This window comes from Salvelinus namaycush, chromosome 37 (genome assembly GCF_016432855.1).
Source record: "Salvelinus namaycush isolate Seneca chromosome 37, SaNama_1.0, whole genome shotgun sequence".
Lineage (NCBI taxonomy): Eukaryota > Metazoa > Chordata > Actinopteri > Salmoniformes > Salmonidae > Salvelinus > Salvelinus namaycush.
The window spans coordinates 10,381,944-10,408,662 of record NC_052343.1 but is presented as its reverse complement, the minus strand read 5'-3'; the positions used below and the strand labels follow the sequence as shown (position 1 = coordinate 10,408,662).

Here is a 26,719-nt window from a genome sequence, read left to right as displayed (position 1 = left end):
TTTTTATGGCAAGCCTAAATAAGTTCAGGAGTAAAGTTGCATGGACTCACTCTGTGTGTAATAACAGTGTTTAACATGATTTTTGAATGACTACCTCATCTCTGTACCCCACATATACAATTATCTGTAAGGTTCCTCAGTCGAGCAGTGAATTTCAAACACAGATTCAACCACAAAGACCAGGGAGGTTTTCCAATGCCTCGCAAAGAAGCCTATTCGTAAACGGGTCAAAATGAAAAAAGCAGACATTGAATATCCCTTTTGAGCATGGTGAAGTTATTAACTTACAGTTTGGATGGTGTATCAATACACCAAGTTGCCAGAGAGGAAGGAAACCGCTCAGGGATTTCACCATAAGGACAATGATGACTTTAAACCAGTTACAGTTTAATGGCTGGGATAGGAGAAAACTGAGAATGGATCAACAATGTTATTACACCACAATTTTTATTTAACCATCATTTAACTAGGCAAGTCAGTTAAGAACAAATTCTTATTTACAATGACAGCCTTGTTCAGGGGCAGAACGACAGATATTTACCTTGTCAGCTCGGGGACTTGATCCGGCAACCTTCCGGTTACTGGCCCAACGCTCTAACCATTAGGCTACCTTCCACCCCAATACTAACCTAATTGATGGAGTGAAAAGAAGGAAGCCTGTACCGAATAAAAAATATTCCAAAATATGCATCCTGTTTGCAACAACAAGTAATACTGAAAAAAGTGGCAAAGCAATTATATTTTTTGTCCTGAATACAAAGTTTGTTTGGAGCAAATTCAATACAACACATTACTGAGTACCACTCTCCATATTTTCAAGCATAATGGTGGCTGAATCATGTTATGGGTATGCTTGTAATCATTAAGGACTGGGGAGTTTTTCATAATAAAAAAGAAATGGAATGGAGCTTAGCACAGGCAAAATCCTAGTGGAAAATCTGGTTCAGTCTTTTTTCCACCAGACACTGGGAGATGAATTCATCTTTCAGCAGGACAATAACCCAAAACACAAGGCCGACTCTACACTGGAGTTGCTTACCAAGAAGACAGTGAATGTTCCTTAGTGGCCAAGTCAAATTTGCTTGAAAATCTATGGCAAGACCTGAAAATGGATGTCTAGCAATGATCAACAACCATTTTGACAGAATTGAAGAATTTTTAAAAGAACTATGGGCAAATGTTGCACAATCCTGGTGTGGAAAGCTCTTAGAGACTTACCCTGAAAGACTCACAGCTGTAATCGCTACCAAAGGTGCTTCTACAAAGTACTGACTCAGGAGTGTGAATACTTATGTAAATTTGATATTTCTGTATAAAATGTTCAATACATTTGCAAAAAAATCTAAAAACATGTTTTCATTTTCGTCATTTTGGGGTATTGACAAAAAATCTATTTTGAATCCAGCCTGTAACACAACAACATTAGGAAAAAGTCCAGGGGTACGACCGATATGACAGTGTCACTGTACCTCCACTGTGATGTGTAATGGATCCACAATCTGCCAAATCATGAGTGAAAGGACATCTATGGCTAGTAACACTCCAACTGTTGCATAGAGTTTCCATGGCTCCAGGTGCTGCAGGGATACAGGAGAACCAATCACAATCCAAGGACCAAGGGTAATGCAGTGAGTCCACAAACAAGGATGAAAGGGCTCAAGCATACAGTAGATAAACTGCCAACAGAGTACAGTATTGTATACGTGTATCAGCACAGAAAACTTAAGTTATCAGAGCTTCCTTTAAAAAGAGATTGATGTCAATGGGCTTCCCTGGTTAAATAAAGCACACATAAATTCACTGGCATTTAGACAATAACGTTCAAATATTCTAAGTGTAAATTGAGGAGTTACTAGGCAGTGGATGCTATATGCACAACAGGGGTTTTTGAATGAGTAACATATCAAGAAGAAACGTGGTCCAACAATGATGTAAGCATAATAAACAACATGCTTCTTCATTTTCCATCACTTAATTCTGGCTTACTTCTAGCCCTGCAACCGTTCACCCCACGCATAACCAAACCGTATCACATAGACCTTGTCACCTCTTCTCTTCAAGTGCATGAAATGATTTGACTGCCTTCACTAGTCTTGCCATATTCTGACTAGGAAACTTTTTAAAAGTACTTTCACAGAGCTCTTTGGCAAATTGCCCTTGCATGGCCATTAAAGAGAGTTGAAAGTCAACCTGATTCGTCTTGTATTGGTTCAACTAATAAAGCCCCCCAAGGTTGGATTTCCACATGGAACTTACTCATACATATTCATAAATGCTCCATAAATGGCTTAATCTCTCATTCTTCTGATTAGGTCTTAGAAGAATTCCCACAACACATCGCACACACGCAGTGTTTTCCCAGCTTCAGGACACACTGTCTTAGAGAGGACACACATGTGCACACGCAATCAAGTTGATAGTGTGCGCATCACGGATATGAGTGTGTGTGTCGGTATCTTTCTGTATGCGTGTGAGTGTGAGTGTGAGTGTGAGTGTGAGTGTGAGTGTGTGTGTGTGTGTGTGTGTGTGTGTCAGTGCATGCGTGCACGTGCATTTGTGTGCGCGTACGTGTGTCTGTGTGACTCCCGTCTCTGTTTCAAGCCTGTCGTACTCTACTGTACTCTACTCTACTGTACTCTACTGTATTATATTCTACTCTACTCTACTGTACTCTACTCTACTGTATTATATTCTCCTCTACTCTACTGTACTCTACTGTACTCTACTGTACTCTACTGTATTATATTCTACTCTACTCTACTGTACTCTACGCTACTCTAGTCTACTCTACTGTACTCTACTGTATTCTACTCTACTGTACCCTACTTTACTCTACTCTACTGTACTCTACTGTATTATATTATACTGTACTTTACTGTACTCTAGTCTACTCTACTGTATTCTACTGTATTCTACTGTATTCTATTCTACGCTGCTCTACTCTACTGTACTCTACTGTATTATATTCTACTCTACTGTACTCTACTGCACTCTATTGTATTCTATTCTACTCTACTGTACTCTACTTTATTCTATTCTACTCTACTCGATTCTACTCTACTGTACTCTACTGTATTCTATTCTACCCTGCTCTACTCCATTGTATTCTACTGTACTCTACTGTACTCTACTCTATTGTATTATATTGTATTCTATTCTACTCTACTGCACTCTACTGCACTCTACTGTATTCTACTCTACTGTACTCTACTGTATTCTATTCTACTCTACTCTACTGTATTCTATTCTACTCTGCTCTACTCTACTGTACTCTACTTTACTCTATTATATTGTACTCTACTCTAAGGTACTCTACGGTACTCTATTCTACTCTAATGTACTATATTCTACTCTACTGTACTCTACTGTACTCTACTCTACTGCAGTATATCCCAGAGTAGAGAATATACAGAGATACTTTAACATGCAGAGCAAAGCACATCTCCCAGAGGCTTATGTAACCTTACTCTAAAGTTGAAGGGGATTGTTTAACTGCCAGCACCACACATTCAGTACTGTAGACTCTGGAGCTTCCCTGTTCCCTCCTCTAGCCCTCTTAAAAGGCTTACCTTCCTCTTCTCCTTCTTCTCCTCCTTCTTTGTGAAGAGATTGTGTACCCACCAAATCTTGGTGAACATGCTGCCATAGGCCAGACTGAAGCCCAGGCCGAGCAGCCACAGACGGAACTAGACAGAGAGGGAAAGAGAGATTTTGTTGATTCAATATTTTTACTTTTTTGGCAATACAAATGCTATTTTTATTATGCCAATTAAGCAAAATTGTATTGATAATGAGAGATGAGAGAGAGAGAGAGAGAGAGATAAGGAGAGAGCTAAGGAATATGAGAAATAGAGAGGCAGAGAGTGAAATCATTTCTCCTGACAAGCCATTACAGCACATCCATCTACTGTAGCACTAGAAGATGGCGACAACCACCTATTCCCACGGCTTTAGCTGTGTTACCTGACAGACCACAGGGAACTGGGACCTGTGGATGTGGTGTCCGTCGATCCCCAGGGGAAACACAGCAGCCAGGGCCATCATACAGCCCACTGCCGTCATGTTGTTCAGGTAGGGCTGGGAGTTCTGGATGTACCTGGCACAACACACACAAAGAGGGTATGAAGAAAGGCCAGAGAACATAGACAAAACCCACAAAGGGACTGTTTCACGTGCACTGTCCGCAACACTTTACAGCATCAAAATAATGTCATAGACATGACATCGTCTGTCACTGAATGTAAAGTGATGAGGCATTTTGCATGGATTGGAGACAGTTACGCCAAGTGTTATGACATATGTCCACATAAACGTGAATATGACTTGCCCACAGCCATCTGGAGACCTACAAGCAGGACCCACCAGGAGGACAATCATACTCAACCCAGCGGGATTGCCAATGAAGTTGTTGGTGAATTGCTTGCTGTAGCCAGTGTTTTTAAAAAATATATTTTTTTGAATTTAACTTTTATTTAACTAGGCAAGTCAGTTAAGAACAAATTCTTATCTACAATGACGGTGTTGCTTAAATGTACAAGATGAAGTTCTAATCTCACCGCACGTTGCTGTTGTAGATGTTGAAGGTCAGACAGACGATGCCCAGCAGGATGCCCAGGCCAGCGAAGACAGACACAGCAGCAAACAGCTTCTGAGAGAGGTACCTAAACTCCTCAATGACTATTGTCGAGTCAGCCGGGGGCCCGGCACCTGAACAGAGAGAGAGAGAGAGAGAAAGAGAGAGAGAGAGGGAGAGAGAGAGAGAGGCAGGACAGAGGTTAGTCCATCCATGCCTTAAAGAGACAGAGAGTTCTAAGGGCAGATTATGCCTGTCTACAGTACTGTACTTGATGTCACTCAGAACAGAACTGGGCAAAAGGACATTTATGTTTTGAATTAAGATCAAAATCCAAATTTGAAAATCAGGGAGGGCACTATGCTCAGTAACCTCTACAGATACTAACCTAAAGGATCAAATGAAATTGGCACAATCAATTTACACAGTAACCAGTATACATTATTGTGTTGCTCTCACTGATTTCATTCAATGACCGACAAGGTACAGAAATTGAGAATAAAGGAGGATAGATGTGGAAATCAGGACGTGTTCACCCTAATTATCTCAAAACATGTGCAGAACTAAAAAGTAACAAATAAATAGCCATGGGTTCTTTCAAGGTTGGAGATGGTTGAAAGTGCAGCTGACTGACTATCTGTCTCCGATTTCTCTCCTGTCTGTCTAAATCCAGCCCTGACTGCAGATCCTGACAGCTGCTCAGAGTGTGGGTGTCACTGTGTCCTTACGTAAGGGTGATGACAGTGACTTGTGTCAGTGTGTGGGGACGTGTCCATGTCAGGAAGAGGGTGACACCGTGTCGAGCCCCAGGGGTGTCACAATACCAGGGCGCTCACATTTCTTTTGTCGGTTTCAGCGATATCACACCACTGACTTGCCTGAAGTGACATCTGAGACATGCTGTCTGAGAACAGTGACGGCTGTTTGAAGACTGTTTGAAGATGTGTGTTTTTCTGTGCATTGAAGAGCGAACGAGCATTGTCCTGACAGCTGAAGTGTTTGCACTGTTTAAACCTTCCTCCATCCTTGATCAAGGAATCAGGACAGGGTGTTGCCATGGAGACCAAGCCCTGTAATAGTTGCCACAGCGATTAGGAAGACAGTTGAGCTAAAGTGGTTGTTAGGGGCGACAGTGAAGAGAGCGCGAAAGTGAGGGAGGAATTCGACAAAGGGTAAACAGAATGGAGAATAGGAGAGTTAAGAGAACAATCACATCCACAGCAGACCCAATTTTTTATTTTACCTTTATTTAACTAGGCAAGTCAGTTAAGAACAAATTCTTATTTTCAATGACGGCCTAGGAACAGCGGGTTAACTGCCTTGTTCAGGGGCAGAACAACAGATTTTTACCTTGTCAGCTCGGGGATTACCTTGTCGGCTCGGGGATCTTGAAACCTTTCGGTTACTAGTCCAACGCTCTAATGTCACATCAAACTAAACTCACCTCAGTTACCTCTAGAACAAACTAAACTCACCTTCGTTACCTGCAGAACAAACTAAACTCACCTCCATTACTTCTAGAACAAACTAAACTCACCTTTGTTACCTGCAAAACAAACTAACCTCACTGTCATTACCTATAGAACAAACTACTCACCTTCATTAGCTCTAGAACAAACTAAACTCACCTTCGTTACCTGCAGAACAAACAAAACTCACCTCCATTACCTCTAAAACAAACTAAACTCACCTTCATTACCTCTAGAACAAACTAAACTCAACTCTGTTGACTCTAGAACAAACTAAACTCACCTTCGTTACCTCTAGAACAAACTAAACTCACCTTCGTTACCTCTAGAACAAACTAAACTCACCTCCATTACCTCTAGAACAAACTAAACTCACCTCTGTTAACTCTAGAACAAACTAAACTCACCTTTGTTACCTCTAGAACAAACTAAACACCTCTGTTACCTCAGGAACAAACTAAACTCACCTCCGTTACCTCTAGAACAAACTAAACTCACCTCCGTTACCTCAAGAACAAACTAAACTCACCTTCATTACCTCTAGAACAAACTAAACTCACCTCTGTTGACTCCAGAACAAACTAAACTCACCTTTGTTACCTCTAGAACAAACTAAACTCACATCGGTTAACTCTAGAACAAACTAAACTCATCTTCATTACCTCTAGAACAAACTAAACTCACCTTCATTACCTATAGAACGAACTAAACTCACCTTCGTTACCTACAGAACAAACTAAACTCACCTCCATTACCTCTAAAACAAACTAAACTCACCTTCATTACCTCTAGAACAAACTAAACTCAACTCTGTTGACTCTAGAACAAACTAAACTCACCTTCGTTACCTCTAGAACAAACTAAACTCACCTTCGTTACCTCTAGAACAAACTAAACTCACCTTCATTTCCTCTAGAACAAACTAAACTCACCTCCATTACCTCTAGAACAAACTAAACTCACCTCCATTACCTCTAGAACAAACTAAACTCACCTCCATTACCTCTAGAACAAACTAAACTCAACTCTGTTGACTCTAGAACAAACTAAACTCACCTTCGTTACCTCTAGAACAAACTAAACTCACCTTCGTTACCTCTAGAACAAACTAAACTCACCTTCATTTCCTCTAGAACAAACTAAACTCACCTCCATTACCTCTAGAACAAACTAAACTCACCTCCATTACCTCTAGAACAAACTAAACTCACCTCCGTTACCTCTAGAACAAACTAAACTCACCTCTGTTAACTCTAGAACAAACTAAACTCACCTCCATTAACTCTAAAACAAACTAAACTCACCTCCATTACCTCTAGAACAAACTAAACTCACCTCCATTACCTCTAGAACAAACTAAACTCACCTCCATTACCTCTAGAACAAACTAAACTCACCTCCATTACCTCTAGAACAAACTAAACTCACCTCCATTACCTCTAGAACAAACTAAACTCACCTCCATTACCTCTAGAACAAACTAAACTCACCTCTGTTACCTCTAGAACAAACTACACTCACCTCTGTTAAATCTAGAACAAACTAAACTCACCTCTGTTAACTCTAGAACAAACTAAACTCATCTCTGTTAACCTCTCTTGGGTACGTGAGACGTTAGCGTCCTACCTCTTCAACAGCCAGTGAAACTGCTGGGCGCCAAATTCAAATACAGAAATACTCATTATAAAAATTCTGAAAACAAAACATATTTTACATAGGTTTAAAGATTAACTTCTTGTGAATCCAACCACGGTGTCAGATTTAAAAAATGCTTTACGGCGAAAGCATACCTTACGATTATTTGAGAACATAGCCCAGAGGACAAATCATTACAAACAGTAACCAGTCAAGTAGAAGAGTTACACAAGTCAGAAATAGAGATAAAATTAATCCCTTACCTTTGATGATCTTCATATGGTTGCACTCAGCAGACATTCATTTACTCAATAAATGTTCCTTTTGTTCGATAAAGTCTCTTTATATCCAAAAATCTCTGTTTTGTTCGCGCGTTTTCTTCAGTAATCCACAAACAGGCAGACAAAAAATCCAAATTGTATCCGTAAAGTTCATAGAAACATGTCAAACGATGTTTATATTCAATCCTCAGGTTGTTTTCAGCCTAAATAATCGATATTATTTAAACCGGACAATAACGTCGTCAATATAAAATGTAAACAAGAAAGGCACTCTCTCGGTCTCGCGCATGAAAAAGCTCTGTGACACTTATTCAGACTGCTCTTACTTCCTCATTTTTCAGAATACAAGCCTGAAACAATTTCTAAAGACTGTTGACATCTAGTGGAAGGCATAGGAACTGAAAGTTGAGTCCTAAGTCAATGGATACTGTAATGGCATTGAATAAAAATCTACAAAACCAACAAAAGAAACTACTTCCCGAATGGATTTTTCTCAGGTTTTCGCCTGCCAAATCAGTTCTGTTATACTCACAGACACTATTGTAACAGTTTTGGAAACGGTAGAGTGTTTTCTATCCAAATCTACCAGTTATATGCATATCATATCTTCTGGGCCCGAGAAGCAGGCAGAATTCCGAATGCTGCCCCCTACCCTAGAGAAGTTAACTCTAGAACAAACTAAACTCACCTTCGTTACCTCTAGAACAAACCAAACTCACCTCCATTACCTCTAGAACAAACTAAACACACCTTCATTACCTCTAGAACAAACTAAACTCACCTCTGTTACCTGCAGAACAAACTAAACTCACCTCCGTTACCTCTAGAACAAACTAAACTCACATCCGTTAACTCTAGAACAAACTAAACTCACCTTCATTACCTCTAGAACAAACTAAACTCACCTCTGTTAACTCTAGAACAAACTAAACTCAAATCCGTCATGTCTATAGCAAAAAACTATACTGTCGCCTCTATAACAAACTAACCTCGTACCTCTCCCACTGGTTACAGACGTCAGTTCAATGTCTAGTTTTTATTTACATTTGATTGAGTCGTCAACTAACGTGAATACAACATGAAATCAACAAAGAATTTCACCATTGGATTTAGGTTAAAAGTAGGGTGAAAAAACGTTGATGACTTTTTGATTCAACGTCTTTTTTGATGTTGTTGTTGTTGAAATGATGTGGAAAATGACGTGGCAACCAGTTTTGCCCATTGGGCTGTGACTCTCCAGTAAACTAGACTCACCTCTGTTACTATACAAAAAAGGTGCTATCTAAAATCTAAAAGGGTTCTTCGGCTGTCCACAGAGGTTTCTACATGGAACCCAAAATGGTTGAAACCAAAAAGGGTTTTACATGGAACCTAAATGGGTTCTACTATAAGGACAGCTGAAGAACCCTTTGGCACCCTTTTTCTAAGAGTGTGCAGGTCAACTAAACTTAACACTGTCACCTCTATAGCAAAATAACCTCTATCACTCTCCAGAAAACTGGACTCCACTCCATCACCTCTATAACAAACTAACCTCTATCACTCTCCAGAAAACTAGACTCCACTCCATCACCTCTGGAACAAACCATCCTCACCTCTGTAAACCTACATCACACCAAGCTCACTCCTGTCACACTACAGAACAGTAATACCACCAAACTTAGCCCTACAGTAAGTCAGCCCTGTGAAGGACAGAGAGTCATCTCTGATTGGACCCATTGGCCACGCTCCCCTCAGAGGCTAAGCTAAGCCTCGGCAACAAATCGTTTCCTTAAAAGTCTACAACGGTGCCCTCTCTCTGGCCTCCCAGCATGCACGATTGACTAGCGGTGCAGTAATTCTAAGCCCAGGCACAAGTGTGTCACCTCTCCAGGGAGGACTGGGCCAGTAAACAACTGAACTACAACATTTAACTTGGTGTGGCTGAAGCAAATCAACAGTAATAGCATTTCTCTGCAGACTGTGTTGGATGTTTAACTTTCCCAAAGTGAAGAAGAGTGGGTGGGGTCAGGCTTTCCCGACTGCCATGGTCTGGCCACTGGGCTGTGGGTGTAAACTCATTCTGGGTGAAGGAGGATGAGGGCCCAAATGATTGCTTTTAAAGCCAGAAGTGGTGATTTGTCTAACATGGAAATGAAGGATGGAGGCAGCGCGGGCTTTGACAAAGAGAAGGCGTAACAGTAGGTCTAATGTGAGGGGAACGAGATAGATAGTTACATAGATGACTCACAGTGAGACAGTCACACACACACCCACCCACCTACACACAGAGAGAGACATACACAGGAAGCCTGACAAAGACAATGTAATCAACTCCGCCGCACCTATCCACACATCGTTGCCGAACCAGGAGAGATTCTTCTGAGAGCTGTCGTAGTATCCAATCTTCTTATAACTGCCTCCTACACAGCGAGAGGGAGAGAGGGTCCAATTAATATCTTCTCAAATCATCTTTATTTCCTGCCTACATAATGTCCTTGGGTTATGATGGGTTCAAACGACAACAAACAATAGAACACTTTGAAAATGAGCGACAGATCAAAACATCATTATGAAAAGAAGGCTATAGAAGTGCAGGGCAGAACATTTCAAATCCACAAATAGAGAGAAAGAGAAAAGAGGGAAAAGTGGAACGAAGAGATAGAGACGATACAGAGAGAGGGACCGATACAGAGCTACAACAGGGAAAGAAAGACAGAGGGAGAGAACGTGGCAGCCTTAACCATGAATACTGATTGGAATAGAATAATTCACATATTCAAGTCAAGGCTTTCAATGTATTAACCAAATTACCCGACCCCGTGACTAGCACTGTAGCACGCAAAATAATACCCGGTGCATGCAGGAAGAAGTAGGATTATCATTTTTTTATCCATTAGGGCTCCAAAAAGAACAGAGGCACAAAATAATCCGCCACCTTAGCTTTGATCCAAGCCTGTTCCAATTAGCCGGAAGACTTGACTCAACACATGTATAAACCAACACATTTTGCACATGCAATTATAGGACAATGAAACAAACTGCACAGCAATCGCCCCTAAAAATGCTTTGCTCTCAAATAAACACGAGTGAGAACGGAGGGAAAGAAAGAAAAGCGTAAGCAGACAGCCTTGATCTTGATGAATGACTGGACTGACTGACATTCAGTCGCACAGCAATAAAATGTCTATGGTTTTTTGTTGTCGTTGTTTTTTACTACTGTAGGATGTCCAGAACAAGGAAAGGCTGAAATATGCTTGAAATGGTGATCGATGACTTTACCTTGCAGTTGCTCAATAAGGGTCATAGCCATCCTGGAACCCTGGGCATCAAACACCACATGACCCTGAAGGAGAAAACCCCAGAAAAGTGCTACATCAAGTCAGAAATCTACTGTCATCCATATAGACTTATTGAATGAGCCAATACATAGATTACACATGTGTAATTTACTGTGCAGTGTTCTTCAATCCTGTCCTGGGACAAATAGGGTATGCAGGCTTTTGCTCCAACCCAACACACCATATGCTCCAACCCAACACGCTTGATGATAAGTTTAGTAGTTGAATCAGGTGTGTTAACCCTCCAACCAGGGTTGGACTACCTGGACTTGTATAATAAGAAACACTCATTTGCGTTTTCCATTGCAAAAGGTTTTCAAACATTTTGTGCCCTAATGAACATGGCCCTAGTATATTCTACTGGAGGACCCTCCCTCCTGTACTCACAGACACGCCTTCAAATGAGCTGGTGTTGAGGGCGCGGTAGATCTCTGCTGTGATGTCATGGTTGTTATAGTTGAAGTCTTCCAGCCTGCGACCTTTGGCCTTCAGAGGGGCCACAGTCTTGTTGAGGGCCAGGGCCAGGGCCCAGACAGCGTCGTAGGCCAGAGGGGCCTCCTGGAAGCCCCCCGTCTCTTCCGGGTTCTTACCCCCCAGCCGGTTCATCAACGCCCCCAGGAACTCCTGTGAGGTCTGATTGGACCAGACATAGGGAAGGGGAGGAGTTGATAAATGAGGCTCACCATTCGTGTGGCTTTCAATCTGAACTATTGTCCATCAAACTCATTAGTATGACATTTATATAATTCAAATCACTATGTTAGTTGCATTGGGGTCAACTTAGATTTAGGCAATACTGGAGCCTCAAGCACTGTGTAATGGTTACGTATTACTAGCCTTTGAACTCAAAAGGTAGTGTACTTAGCTCGGGGCTAAGACAGCTTTTACGCCAGCTTTTTGGGGCTAACCAATCACAGAGTTCCATTGTCACCTAAGTTGAATATTTATTAGGGATTATGTGTCTCTGCCCTGGGCTAAAAAACATGTGGTGTGGAAAAGCCTAAAGGGCCCCTAGAGTGTACTATTGCAGAAGCACATCAAGCCTCCGCTCTGCAGGTAGAGGAAGGTATATGAAACTAATCAACAGCTAAGCTGGCAGCATGTGAAATTGAAGGGACAACATGACCAGATGGAGAACACGTTGCTCACCAGGTTGGAATGCGGATCATAATCAATAACATTACATGGACTTGGGGGACCTGATCCTGGATCAGTATGAGATCCGGCCCAAATGTTCTCACCAGGTTGGAGGCTCCGCGGACGGTCTCGGGGTTGAGCATGACGATCTCCGTGGTAACGTGGCCCTCCACCGCCTCTGTCATGTTCTCGATGGTGCAGTTGATGGACGGGTCTTTGATCTTGAACCAGTTATCAGCATACCAGCCAATCAGAAACCAGACATATTTCTTCCCATACAGTTTCTCCTTAAATACCTGGAGGATAGAGGGAGAGAGTTGGAGGGAGAGAGAGAGAGGGGAGAGAAAGCAAAAGAGAGATAAAATAGGAAAAAAGAGAAGGGCAGAGAGAGAGAGAGAAACATTTGGAAAATAGACAGAAAAGACGAAGATGAAACACTTAATTGTCTGTTAAATAATACGTAATTACACAGAAATATTCTTTGCTTCTCAAGGCTACATCATCACCTCAGTACAAATAAGAATTCATTAAATAAAAATGTTAATTTGTTCAGATAGAGGTTCAAGATACAATAGAGGTCAATAGCTATAAATAACTCGATGATTTAATAGCCCGATGATTTAATGATTTAAAACACTCACCTCGCAAAACACTTTCCTGGCTTCCGTCTCATAGAAGAGCCCCACAATTATTCTGGCATCCTGACGCTATTCAGTGACAGGAAGCGCAATGATTTAAGCCATCGTAATGAAAATACATTCACATAGCTCAGTAATAATGATACAAGCCTTTACACTTTGACTATTCCAATTCTATGGTACAACTCTGCTAGCTAGCTAGCTCTGCACTTCATAGGCTGGCAGTTGGCTGTGCTAATTAGCCTACTGCATTCATTTCCTGTATTAAATCACCTCACTTCGCTTAACAGGTGCAACTGTGAGCAGGGGAGAGCAACAGCAGCTCCCCATTGAATATTTCATCAAAGCACCTTGAGGTTCTTGACAGCGACAGCCGGGTCGGTGAGGAAGCTCTGTCTCACACTGATCTCAATCCCAGCCTCCTTCACCCTCTGCTCCAGATCATCCAGAGTCTATATGAGAGAAGAAGAGAAGGGGTAGATAGAAACAGAGAAGGAAGAGAGAACAGAGAAGGAAAGACAAAAGAGAGAAGGGAGGGGTAGAGATTGAAAGAAAGACGGAAGGGGTGAGAAAAGGAGAGAGGAAAGGCACAAGAAATTTGGGAGTAAAATAGGAAAGAGATAATAAAGGACAGTGGGAGAGAAAGAGAAAGATCATTTGAGAGAGAGAGGTAGGAAAAGAGAGAAAAAGAGAGGCAGAAAGAAGGGGAGAAGATAAAGAGGAAAAGACGTAGGGAAAGAGAGAGGATAGAGGAGAGATAGAGAAAAGTAAAGATCAAGGAAGAGGGAGATCATTAACCTCCGTTAGAGGAAAGAACCCAAGAGTCACATTATCCACCCGGTTGCTCAGAGAGATGTATTGCCTGATCAATATTTCTCACCACCAATATTTCAACAAATTACTTCAGAAATCCACGATCAATCATGGGATTGAATACTTAAAAGACTATCATACCACATATAAGTCACACGTACGCACACACCCACTCCCACACACTCATTTGCTCATTAAGATGTAGGAGAGTCACTGAAGAGGGGGCTGTGCAAGAAAGATAGAGAGAGAGACAGACAGAGAGTGAGAGAGAGAGAGGGAGACAGAGAGAGATACAGAGACAGAGAGATAGAAAGAGAGCGAGAGAGTGAGACAAAGAGAGAAGAGATAGACAGAGAGAGTGTACTGACCGAAGTGAAGACCTCTGTGGTCTGCTGGATGGTAGCGATCTTGGTCCACTTCCACTTCTGGAAGAGGCGTACCCTGGTGGGGTTGTGGAGGGTGGCCGAGGGGTGGGTGCGGAAGAAGGTGGGGAAACGGTTCCTGTTGGACAAGGCTGGAGAGCTGGAGCCATAGGACAACTGAGAAAAGCGAGAGGGAGATAGGAAGGGAGATAAACATGTATTTTCTTATATTCTACAACTATCAAAACACTATACAGCCAGGCAATATACAGTACTAATGTATTCCGTACCAATGCAACTTATTGCACTGATTTGAGTTGAATTAAGAGGTCTCATGTTCTACATCTATCATGACTTTGGTTTCGGTGTTCAGAACATCGGCACCCTGACAACAGGGAATGAGAGAAGAAGAAGGTAGAGACCTGATGATGAACGTCAAACGTCATGTACAATATCGAGTCCCAGCATTAACAAATCTCCTGGTGTATTTAGAGGTAGTGGAGCCATCAATACATGGACAGCAGACAATACAGCTAGTGACATGTAAAGTAGAATAGAGTTTGCCTGCTCACAATTGGGTGCAGTCAGGGGGACGATGGTATCAGCCTGTGGAAAACAGCTCCAGCATTAGGGGTGACACACACACACGGGAGAATGAAATCGAAGGAAATGGAGCAAAGCGGCAGGGCACAGAGAGGCTCATAAAACACCACTTTGCAGGAAGCAGGAGAGAAGTACTCCAATGTGTTTTTTTCACGACCTGAAATAAACACTAGACTCAAAATGAGTTGGTTCAGGGTCGTGTTCATTATGCACCAAATGGACTAAAACAGGGAGGGATTAACTGGATTTGTCCAATAAGAAAGACATTTATGTTTTCTGTTGCTAAATGTTTTAAAACGTTTCACAGGATGTGCTGGTATGAACTTTGTTCTTGTATTGTGTCAATGGGATTGGCTTTAAATGTAGACTGAGTTGCTACGCTAGGCTTTGGGAGATCCGAATACAGCCTACAATTGGAGCTCCAAGAAGTCCCTTGATTCTGGTCTGTTTGATCCTTGGCTCTCTGATAGGCTTGTTTGACATGCAGAGAGATACTCCTCCTAAGGGCTGAACAGGGGCAGAAATAAGTGTGTGGAGATTGGTGGTGGTGTACACACACTCACTAAAGAGCCTGATCCCTTTCTGTGTGTGTGTGTGTGTGTGTGGGGGGGGGGGGGGGGGGGGTCGACAGCTAGAGTGGGAACAAGGAGGCTGAGAGGAAGAGAACAGAGGAAATCAAGCAGACAGGCCCAAGGCACTAGTTGCTGGCAAGTGAAGGGAGTAAAGAGGAGATTGGAAAAGCTAAAAGAGATAGAGTTTTTAATGAAGGAGAGAGATGGATAGATAGGGATATTTAATTTGTTCTCAATTAATTACTTGGCTAAAAAGGTTGACTAAAGTTTAAGATTGATTATGAGATTACGAGAGAGAGAAAGAGAGAGCGAGAGAGAGGGAGAGAAGCAGAGAGAGAGAGAGAGAGAGAGAGAGAGAGAGAGAGAGAGAGAGAGAGAGAGAGAGAGAGAGAGAGAGAGAGAGAGAGAGAGAGAGAGAGAGAGAGAGAGAGAGAGAGAGAGAGAGAGAGAGAGAGAGAGAGAGAGAGAGAGAGAGAGAGAGAGAGAGAGGCAGAGAGAGAGAGAGCAAGAGAGAGACATATAGCGCATGGGACACACACACACACACACAATAGCTACCCACCACTATGAGGTTCCACATGCGAGCAGCCTCTGCTACCAGTGTGGATACGGAGCTGCAGCCGGGCATCAGGACAGTCTTGATGGGCTCTGTGTAGAGCAGATCATAGAGCAACTTGGTGGACTCACCCGGGTCACACTGAGAGAGAGAGAGAAAGAGGGAGAGGTGAAAAATGGAGGGAGCAGGAGATGGTAGGAGATGGAGGGAAATAAAAGGGGAGATAGATGTGAGGAGAGAGGGGAAATGAAGGGAGAGAGGGAGGGAGGAAAAAGAGGAGGAAGATTAGGAGAGAAATAGGGGGGAGGAGAAGAAGAGAGGAGGGGTGAGAGATGTAGGAGAGAAAGTGAGGAGGTGGGTAGAGAACAGGGGTAGAGAGCGAGGGAGAGAAGGGAGGGGAGAAGAAAGAAGAATATCAGAAACAGAAAGAGAAGAACAGAACAGTGATCGATATTCAGCCTTACTGAGCGTCAGTATAAAAGTGGGAAAAGATGGTCACAGAGAGAGTTAAATCGACCACGCTGTCCAAAAAGAGACGGGAAGAAAAAATAAATGCACAAGGAGGGAGGGAGATATCACAAACAGAGCACATTCAAAAGCTCAAATGAATGTAAAATAAGCTTGAGGTGGACAAATTATCCACCACAGGCCTGTCAACAAGGTTTTGAATAAGCCATCCCCATTCCAGTCCTCAGTCGGGCCAGATCTAAATCAGCCTGACACGTTTAATGGTGATTTGCTGTGGAGGGGGAGAGAGAGGAGACATGCATTGCAGTTGAGTGTCACAAGCAATCTGGGTGTGGAAAACTGTGACTTAACAACGGACATTATGGGCCCTGATTTGGGTGTTGGTTTGTCTCCGTTCGTTTTCCCGAGATGGAAATAGCGCACTCAAGATGCAAATGTGTCGGATGCAAAAATTGCCTGTTTATTTCAATGGTGGTTGGTTGACTGTTAAAACGTTGTTGTCTAATGCTACTGTCTCTAGAATGTATGCTATGATCTAGATATCATGATACCACCAAGTCCAATTGATCACAATGGAAGAGAAAGTGACGTTTTGCTATCCTGTCACATCTGATAACATGTCAGGCGGTCATAACCTTTTCTCTGCCCCAGAGAACTCCTGGAGATGCCTGCCCTTACAACAACAAAAAATAGATGTCAAATTTGCAGTTTGACATGTAAAATAGCAGTTTTCACATGTTGAGCTTAAATTTCACGTGAAATCATATTTTCACGTTTATTAAATGTAGAGTTCACATGTTAACACCACCTTTTCACATGTGAGGAGAATAACATGTTTTCACCTCACATGTGAATTGCAGTTTGACATGAAAAACTTTCCCATGTGAGAATAGGACATGCCGTTTGACATATAAAAAACATTCCAACGAGAAAACCACATGTGAAAAACAATCACACGTGTAAAAATCAAATTTGCATTTTCATATTTGAAAATACTTTAACATGTGACCTTGCAATTCCACATCTAAAGAGACAATCTAATTTGCAGTTTCACATGTAAGAATACTCCGCATTTACTCCAATGTTTGTAAACAAAGTAAATGTAAACACATACTGTATAGCCTAAAAACATAGTTGAAACTATAATTTTGATATAATGGATGGTCAGTACTTGCATCCATAGCATGGTCTATGGATATAAGAGTGGTTGCATTTCTCCAGCTCCATCCCTCAGCTGTTTACAAAAACTGTGGCAAGGAGAACACTTTGTTAATGTTTCAATTAAGGGTTGCCACTTTAAACACTTTTAATTGAGTAACAGCATTGTTATATGGTGCAATCCTCTAGTGCAGGGTTAGGCAACTGTTCCTGGAGTGCCACAGGTACTGCAGGATTTTGTTCTAACTAGCCACCACACATAACCAACTGAGCTAATTGATCAGTTCAGTGATTGGCTAAATTCAACACACCTGGTCTTCCAGGTCGGTTAAATGAAAAACATGAAGCGCCTGCGGCCTTCCAGGACCGGGGTTGTCTAACCCTGCTCTAGTGAGTGAGCTACGTTTGTGCCATTAATATGAAGCAACACTTCTGTAGTCCAGAACAACATTCTTAGTATTCCAAACTAAAAGAATGATATTGACTGCAAAACATAAACCCAAAACTATTGATAGCAAAACAAAATCATGTTTAAATGCGGGAGCCAATGAATTTTAAGTTAATGCCAAAAATGTTTTCAGTTGAAAAAAATTATGATAATGCAATTAAATAAAATGCCTCCCTCTTCCCTGCAATTTTCCCTGTCTTTGGTTATGTTACTCTGGTCTTTGCTTTCCTGCCTTTTTTCCAGTTGCAAGTTTTGACAAATCCATTCCAGCAACATAGCACCCTACTGCTGGTTTGCCTCTGAAGCTAAGTAGGGTCAGTCCCTCGATGGGAGACCAGATGTAGCTGGAAGTGGTGAAAAATAAACATGTGAAAAAAAATGTCACGTGGGAGAAAAAATGTACATGTGAAACTTCACACGTGTCTGAAAACCATGTCTTTTTTTGTAAGGGTGGTATGTATAACCCTCCCTTTATCCACAAACACACATGCACTGTCCGTGGTGCTGAAACGATGCAACCCAATATTAGTGTCAGAGTTAGCATTACTACGATACTTCCAACATCCAATCTATCCGCCCATGAGACTTTGATGAGAAACCAATCTCACAGAAAGAATAGGAGAAGAAGCCACATATGCTGATCTGCTTTATTCTCTTGAATTGCATTTCAGATTGAATAATATAAAAGAAGTGTGAATATATAAGAGGACGAGAGGGATCTTATGGCTTATCTCAAGTCACTGTGGATTTCTAAATCTCCCCCCAGTAATTAAATCTGGAGTACCACTTGAGTCATGGCGTTAAATGGTGCATACATGAATTTGATACACACGTGTGTGCGGGCATGCATGTGGACCATGTGGACATATTAATCATTTTGGTCCCTGATTGAGTCCTATTATGTTCCAGCCGCCAATTAAAGGGGGAAGTGCGAGATTTTTTTATTTTATTTAAGACTTATTTTACCAGGCAAGTTGACTGAGAACACTCTCATTTACAGCAACGACCTGGGGGATAGTTACAGGAGAAAGGAGGGGGGATGAATGAGCCAATAAAAAGCTGGGGATGATTAGGTGGCCATGATGGTGTGAGGGCCAGATTGGGAATTTAGCCAGGACACCGGGGTTAACACCCCTACTCTTACGATAAGTGCCAGGGGATCTTTTAGAGACCACAGAGAGTCAGGATACCCGTTTAACGTCCCATCCGAAAGACGGCACCCCTACACAGAGAGCACCTCATCACGCCATTTCTCTACCTCTGGCTCCCTCCACCACAGTTAATAATTGATCAAAGTTATCAGTCTCCGCTTTGATATAACCATGGCAACGGTCTAAAGAGGGTGAGTGGTGTGTCTGTGTATAGATCTCAATGTGCTGTAAATAGTCTAATGTTCTCTCCCTATACTGCCACACAAGCAAACAAGCAGCGATCTACCCATATAGATAGATAGAGATATGGTTGTGAGGTCTGGGGTCCGCTCACCAACCAAGATTTCACAAAATGGGGCAAACACCAAATTGAGACTCTGCATGCAGAATTCTTCAAAAATATCCTCCGTGTACAACGTAGAACACCAAATAATGCATGCAGAGCAGAATTAGGCCGATACCCACTAATTATCAAAATCCAGAAAAGAGCCGTTAAATTCTACAACCACCTAAAAGGAAGCGATTCCCAAACCTTCCATAACAAAGCCATCACCTACAGAGAGATGAACCTGGAGAAGAGTCCCCTAAGCAAGCTGGTCCTAGGGCTCTGTTCACAAACACAAACACACCCCACAGAGCCCGAGGACAACAGCACAATTAGACCCAACCAAATCATGAGAAAACAAAAAGATAATTACTTGACACATTGGAAAGAATTAACAAAAAAACAGAGCAAACTAGAATGCTATTTGGCCCTAAACAGAGAGTACACAGTGGCAGAATACCTGACCACTGTGACTGACCCAAACTTAAGGAAAGCTTTGACTATGTACAGACTCAGTGAGCATAGCCTTGCTATTGAGAAAGGCCGCCGTAGGCAGACATGGCTCTCAAGAGAAGACAGGCTATGTGCTCACTGCCCACAAAATGAGGTGGAAACCGAGCTGCACTTCCTAACCTCCTGCCCAATGTATGACCATATTAGAGACACATATTTCCCTCAGATTACACAGATCCACAAAGAATTCGAAAACAAATCCAATTTTGATAAACTCCCATATCTACTGGGTGAAATTCCACAGTGTGCCATCACAGCAGCAAGATGTGTGACCTGTTGCCACAAGAAAAGGGCAACCAGTGAAGAACCAACACCATTGTAAATACAACCCATATTTATGCTTATTTATTTTAACTTGTGTGCTTTAACCATTTGTACATTGTTACAACACTGTATATATATAATATGACATTTGTAATGTCTTTATTGTTTTGAAACTTCTGTATGTGTAATGTTTACTGTTAATTTGTATTGTTTGTTTCACTTTTGTGTATCGTCTACCTCACTTGCTTTGGCAATGTTAACACGTTTCCCATGCCAATAAAGCCCCTTGAATTTAATTGAATTGAATTGATATGCTGCATTACAAATAAACGGTGTCAGTGTTGAAGTTCATCTACAGTAAAGTCTTCTTAATATTTCAGTATTCAGTGTCTAATTATGTAATGGTATATTTGATAAGTCATCTTTTTCCAAGGCAAGCAGATCACACTTTAAAAGCTTCACTTGAACTATTGTGACCTTTAAATGAACACATTCTATTATTGAACATCATTATACATTCAAGCCCAGACCACTGTGTGAGCATTTCTTCATATTTGATATCCCAACCCTAGATATTATAAAGCAATTAAGAAGACAAACAATTGGATGATGTTGATGCATATTTCTAAATCTCATGCTCAAACAGAGTGTGAGGTATGATTGCCTGTGTTCTACTTGACCAAAAAAAGATGTTGATTGGATAATAACTGAAAGTAAAAAGCCTCCGCATTTAATTCCATCTCCTATAATTTCACTCTTAATGCCATAAACTGTTCATTAATATTTCAGCCAGGTGTGAAGCGTTCACAATCCACTGATTGTTAAAGTGATCATCAAACCCAACTGTAATTAGCAATAACTGTACACTAACACGCACTTGCAGGCTACTTTCAAGAAAATGTCACTGTCTGACGTGTTCATTGATTTGGTTCTAGTCCTGTATTGGTCTGTCACAAAGATGTAAATCTATTGGTTTGTCAAAACAAAAAGAGAACCATAAATCAACCAATGGGTGAGATTAATCTCATAAATTCCAGAATTCTAGATTTGAGAATATATTGTATTCTATGGCCAGTACCATTGATTCACAAAGCTGTTTCAAGTTAAATAATATGTATAGTCAGTATATTTGATATGTCCACAGCCTAACTTTATGTTCTGTATATGATTTTCAAACCCTGAATCTCAACATGCACACATCTACCATATCTATTGATCCAAATTCTTATCTAATTGAAAGGAGAAAAATAAGAAGCCTGTTTGTTTCAATGGTAACTGTGTTGCCATGCCAACTTTCCTCTCCTCTCCCCTCTTCCCTATTCTTTACAATGGGATTCCATTGCAGAGCCTTTTACACCAATTGGAACAAAGTGAGCACCGCTCCCTAACCAGTCACAGCACAGTTAACTGTTTCATGCCTGTGTGCTGTATGCCCGGTTGTAGTGGAGGCATCTGTCCTGTAGTATGATTGATATGGAAACCCAGTGGGAAGGATGGCTGTGTGTTAAAGCTAATGACGAAGTGGGAGGCAAAAACTGGGCCAGAAACAGTGGGAGACATATAGATGCGTCGTGAGTGAAGAGTGCTGACATTTGAAAATGCCTATATGATGAATGATTGATGTGAAACAAGCAGCGGGTGTTTTGTTCATTTAATAACATAAATATTTGGCTCTATCATTTTCTGGTTAGTAACTGGAGCTTAGTGGTCAGCTAGTGGTCAAATTGGACAGTGACGGTCAGTGACGGTCAGCTAGTGGTCAAATTGGACAGTGACGGTCAGTGACGGTCAGCTAGTGGTCAAATTGGTCATTGACGGTCAGCTAGTGGTCAAATTGGACAGTGACGGTCAGTGACGGTCAGCTAGTGGTCAAATTGGTCAGTGACGGTCAGCTAGTGGTCAAATGGGTCAGTGACGGTCAGCTAGTGGTCAAATTGGACAGTGACGGTCAGTGACGGTCAGCTAGTGGTCAAATGGGTCAGTGACGGTCAGCTAGTGGTCAAATGGGTCAGTGACGGTCAGCTAGTGGTCAAATGGGTCAGTGACGGTCAGCTAGTGGTCAAATGGGACAGTGACGGTCAGTGACGGTCAGCTAGTGGTCAAATGGGACAGTGACAGTCAGTGACAGTCAGCTATATGTGACATCTTATCCCGAGGAGACCTCTGCAGTGGCATTCTGTCCACTGAAGAAATGTCCCCTGTGCTTTGACACATAGACATTGGTCTTGACACATAGACATTGGTCTTGACATATAGACATTGGTCTTGACACATAGACAAGACATTGGTCTTGACACATAGACAAGACATTGGTCTTGACACATAGCCATTGGTCTTGACACATAGCCATTGGTCTTGACACATAGCCAAGACATTGGTCTTGACACATAGACAAGACATTGGTCTTGACACATAGCCATTGGTCTTGACATAGACATTGGTCTTGACACATAGACATTGGTCTTGACACATAGACAAGACATTGGTCTTGACACATAGACAAGACATTGGTCTTGACACATAGCCATTGGTCTTGACACGTAGCCATTGGTCTTGACACGTAGCCATTGGTCTTGACACATAGCCATTGGTCTTGACACATAGCCATTGGTCTTGACACATAGACATTGGTCTTGACACATAGACATTGGTCTTGACACACAGACATTGGTCTTGACATATAGACATTGGTCTTGACACATAGCCATTGGTCTTGACACAGCCATTGGTCTTGACACATAGCCATTGGTCTTGACATATAGACATTGGTCTTGACACATAGACATTGGTCTTGACACAGACAAGACATTGGTCTTGACACATAGCCATTGATCTTGACACATAGACATTGGTCTTGACACATAGACATTGGTCTTGACACATAGACAAGACATTGGTCTTGACACAGACAAGACATTGGTCTTGACACATAGACATTGGTATTGACACATAGATATTGGTCTTGACACATAGACATTGGTCTTGACACATAGACATTGGTCTTGACACATAGACATTGGTCTTGACACATAGACATTGGTCTTGACACATAGACATTGGTCTTGACACATAGACATTGGTCTTGACACATAGACATTGGTCTTGACACATAGGGATTGGTATTGACACATAGACATTGGTCTTGATACATAGGGATTGGTCTTGACACAGCCATTGGTCTTGACACATAGGGATTGGTCTTTTTTATTTTTAAGACACATAACCACCTAGCAGCCAGCTGATGCTTTGTGGTTGTCCAGCTTCATCGTGAAAGTTCACTTTTTCCTATACCTGCACTGACGCTGAATTGCAGCAAGCCAATATCAGTGTCTGACTTGGATTAGTTTAGTTTATCGTCCACCACCACTGAAATCGGGGAGGGGACTGTGGATCGGTCTCTGTCCATTCGTACATTAGCCACATGAGATATCTCAGTCAGCACTATGCCGATTTTGACGACATTTTGGCCAATGCTGCATCTTGCCATAGAGATCCAGCATTTACAAAATGACACTGATTGGCCAAAAGCGGGAGCTATGGTAATTAACTGAAATGTGTTAGTTGGGAGTGATATCTCAATTGGCCCAAGGGGGGCGCTGCATTGTTTGTGGGGGATGACATGTTTACTGTTGCCTTGTTTTTAAAAATTAAATGGGCAACTGTGCAACAATTCTAGAAGGGGTAATATAATATGGTTTTTGGTACATAACTCCCTTGACAATATTAAATAAGTATGCTGCTGTGTTGTTACATTATTGCACCCACCTGCTACAAGGGTAATGCTTTCAAAGGAGTAGGCCTATGCCTGCTGGAAATCAATATCATGTTGGCATGTTTTAACAATGTATAGACATGTAAAGAAGAAAGGCTGTAACTGAAATAGAAATGAACTGTTCATGTATTCCATATATTATATATCAATTAAATTTCAACTGGTCTAGAGCCTTGTGAAAAACCAAGATACAGTTTTATTATCTTCTGCTTATGTGACTTCCACTTTTTAAACACAACAATTGATCTATTTGATCCAACATCTACTCACCATACTGTCATAGTATATTAACTCCAGTTCGTAATCCGGCAGAATATCCGTCCGGTTGTTCACCAGATCCAAAGCCATCTGCGCAGAGGGGAGACATGCTTGGCCGCCCGGCCAACCGCCGCTCATGGGGAAGAGAGCTCCGATGTAGAGTTTCTTCTTGCCTAGGGACGGGCACGGCCAGGAGAGGAAAAGTAAGGTGAGCGATGCTCGAAGTGCAATATGACCGGACGCGACACTCGATAACTGCCGCAGACTTTTCCCAATTACCGCCATGGTCAGGTAAATTAAATTGGAGCAATATCCGAATGTTGCAGTGGAGTTGGGATCGTATTAGAATAATAGGAAATTGTGTTGTAATTAAAGTTTAGAGAGCCTTGAGGTGAATTCGCAATTAATCGCAATAGCATTTCATTGAAGAACTTAGTTCTCTCCAAAAAGTGGATTCACGTGTTCGCCTCGCTAACAGACAGTTTAAGATTATTTCTATTATTGGCGAACAGTCTAGCTCGCCTGCTCTTTCGATTATTTCAGTGGACGAATCGTTTCGACTGATAATTTGTCAGTGCAGAGGCGGATGATATACAACGCAAATAGTTCATGTTTTTATTAACGTTGAATGTTGGGTTTATAAATAGGCTATTACTTGTTTGGAAACCACGTTTGCCTCTTTTTGTCGTTCAGCAGGCAGAGTTCAATAATTCCAAAACCTAAGATGAAGTGTCCAATTAATTGGATCCAGCAAATAAATTGAATGGTTTTATTCAAGTGCTGTAAAAGCTAATGAGGCAAGATAGTTTCCCCTTCCGTAGCGATGGAGAATATTAGACAGACATTAAAATAATTATAGTCCGTTATTTATAATGATTCATAATCGCCATGATTTTGCACCGAACGGTATGCGTGCGCGACCAGTCCAGACGGCAGAAAACGAGCTCCGGATTGCGAATAACGTTTGAATTGTTCTTATTCTCTGGTTAATAAAAGCAAATCGCACTGTGCGTAATTTCGGGATTTTTAAATAATCTGTCCGTGCAACGACCCGTATTTCCAATTGTAGAGGATGAAACGGAATGAGACGCGAAAGGTATATCATCCACTGCAGCAGAGGCTATGTGTGTGCGTGTGTGTGTGCATGCGTGTATGAGCGAGGACAACTCTGATGATATTTGCTAGTCGGTGAATGTGTAGAGACATCGAGAGAGCAAGTGAGAGAGGGGGGGGGGGGGGGGGGGGGTTGAGGGGGCACTATAATCTGCAGTGCCTATTTACCAACTTTTGAATTGTGTGCGTGTGTGTGTGCGCGCGCGCGCACGCGTGTGCCTGTTTACCAACTTTTGAATTGTGTGTGTGTGTGTGTGTGTGTGTGTGTGTGTGTGTGTGTGTGTGTGTGTGTGTGAGCGTGTGTGCATGTGTGTGTGTGAGCAACACCTAGATTCTAAAATCAAAGAAGTTTGCAGCACCTAGTTTCTACAATCAAATAGTATTGGCATACTAGTATCTGTCACTCTCTAATTAATCTTTTGTGAGCAATAGATTATTCAAATAAATATATAATGACTATGTTAACTTTACCTGGGAAAATAGAGGGTAAACTGATAGAAATCAAATAGACTTTAGATTGACAGTGAGCCGAATCGATTCTCAACCACAACAATGCCTCACATGCTTCTCAGTTCTGTCTCAATAACCAATGAAAGGACATTCATTCACACACCCACAAGCCAATAGAAAGAAAGACAATTAAATGCCTCAAGGGCTACTTTGAGAAATCAGCAAAAGCAGTGGACCAGTCAGTGCATCAATCTCCAGGCTCTTCTTTTCCCTTCATCTAAGCTGACCTGGAGTCAGTCTGTGTGATGTATAGCCAAGGGCTGCTACTGTACAGGCTACAGCATACCTGCTGTTTGAACCGTCTGTCCACTTTAAAGCCTCCTCTCATTTCCCGTTAATCAGCCAATGCAGCACTGTCCAAATCCCAAATGCCTCCCTATTCCCTATAAAATAGAGCTCTGGTCAAAAGTAGTGTACTATAAATAATAGGGTGCAATTTGGGACGGAGGCCACCGTTTCACTGTCAGCTCTGAGACAGGGCTCTCATACCCCCAGCAGGCCAATATCCATAACAGAATTAGAACCAGCTATAATAGAATTATAGAATTAGTCAGTAATGCTACCCTCCCATGACTACACCTCTTCCACGGCTAAAATGTAACACCTGACTCATTGGCAACAGCTACTGGCACTCTGGGGACTAGAGAGTAAAGCCAATGCTATACATGCATTCCACCTTTGCTGAACAATTAGGCTGGTTTTAGGTTCTCTATGTAATATCACTGTAGAAATACTCGTATTGTGCACATTGGGATAGATTGTGTGATGGAGAAATAGCCA

The 26,719-nt window shown here is 41.8% G+C and overlaps 1 protein-coding gene across 1 annotated transcript in view; it reads right to left on the bottom strand.

The window, feature by feature from the left end:
- The window catches only part of LOC120031415 (gamma-aminobutyric acid type B receptor subunit 1-like), a 28,712-nt gene extending 4,231 nt beyond the window's left edge, over positions 1–24,481 (bottom strand). Inside the window, exons 1-13 of the mRNA XM_038977154.1 lie at positions 24,329–24,481; positions 15,966–16,100; positions 14,235–14,405; positions 13,404–13,505; positions 13,057–13,122; positions 12,520–12,711; positions 11,666–11,911; positions 11,220–11,283; positions 10,283–10,360; positions 4,557–4,707; positions 3,964–4,096; positions 3,570–3,686; positions 1,470–1,577 (exon numbers count right to left, since the gene is read on the bottom strand). Coding sequence (XP_038833082.1) covers positions 1,470–1,577; positions 3,570–3,686; positions 3,964–4,096; positions 4,557–4,707; positions 10,283–10,360; positions 11,220–11,283; positions 11,666–11,911; positions 12,520–12,711; positions 13,057–13,122; positions 13,404–13,505; positions 14,235–14,405; positions 15,966–16,100; positions 24,329–24,454 — 1,689 coding nt within the window. The 5' untranslated portion in view covers positions 24,455–24,481. The remainder of the gene's footprint in view (positions 1–1,469; positions 1,578–3,569; positions 3,687–3,963; positions 4,097–4,556; positions 4,708–10,282; positions 10,361–11,219; positions 11,284–11,665; positions 11,912–12,519; positions 12,712–13,056; positions 13,123–13,403; positions 13,506–14,234; positions 14,406–15,965; positions 16,101–24,328) is intronic.
- Positions 24,482–26,719: the final 2,238 nt, after the last annotated feature.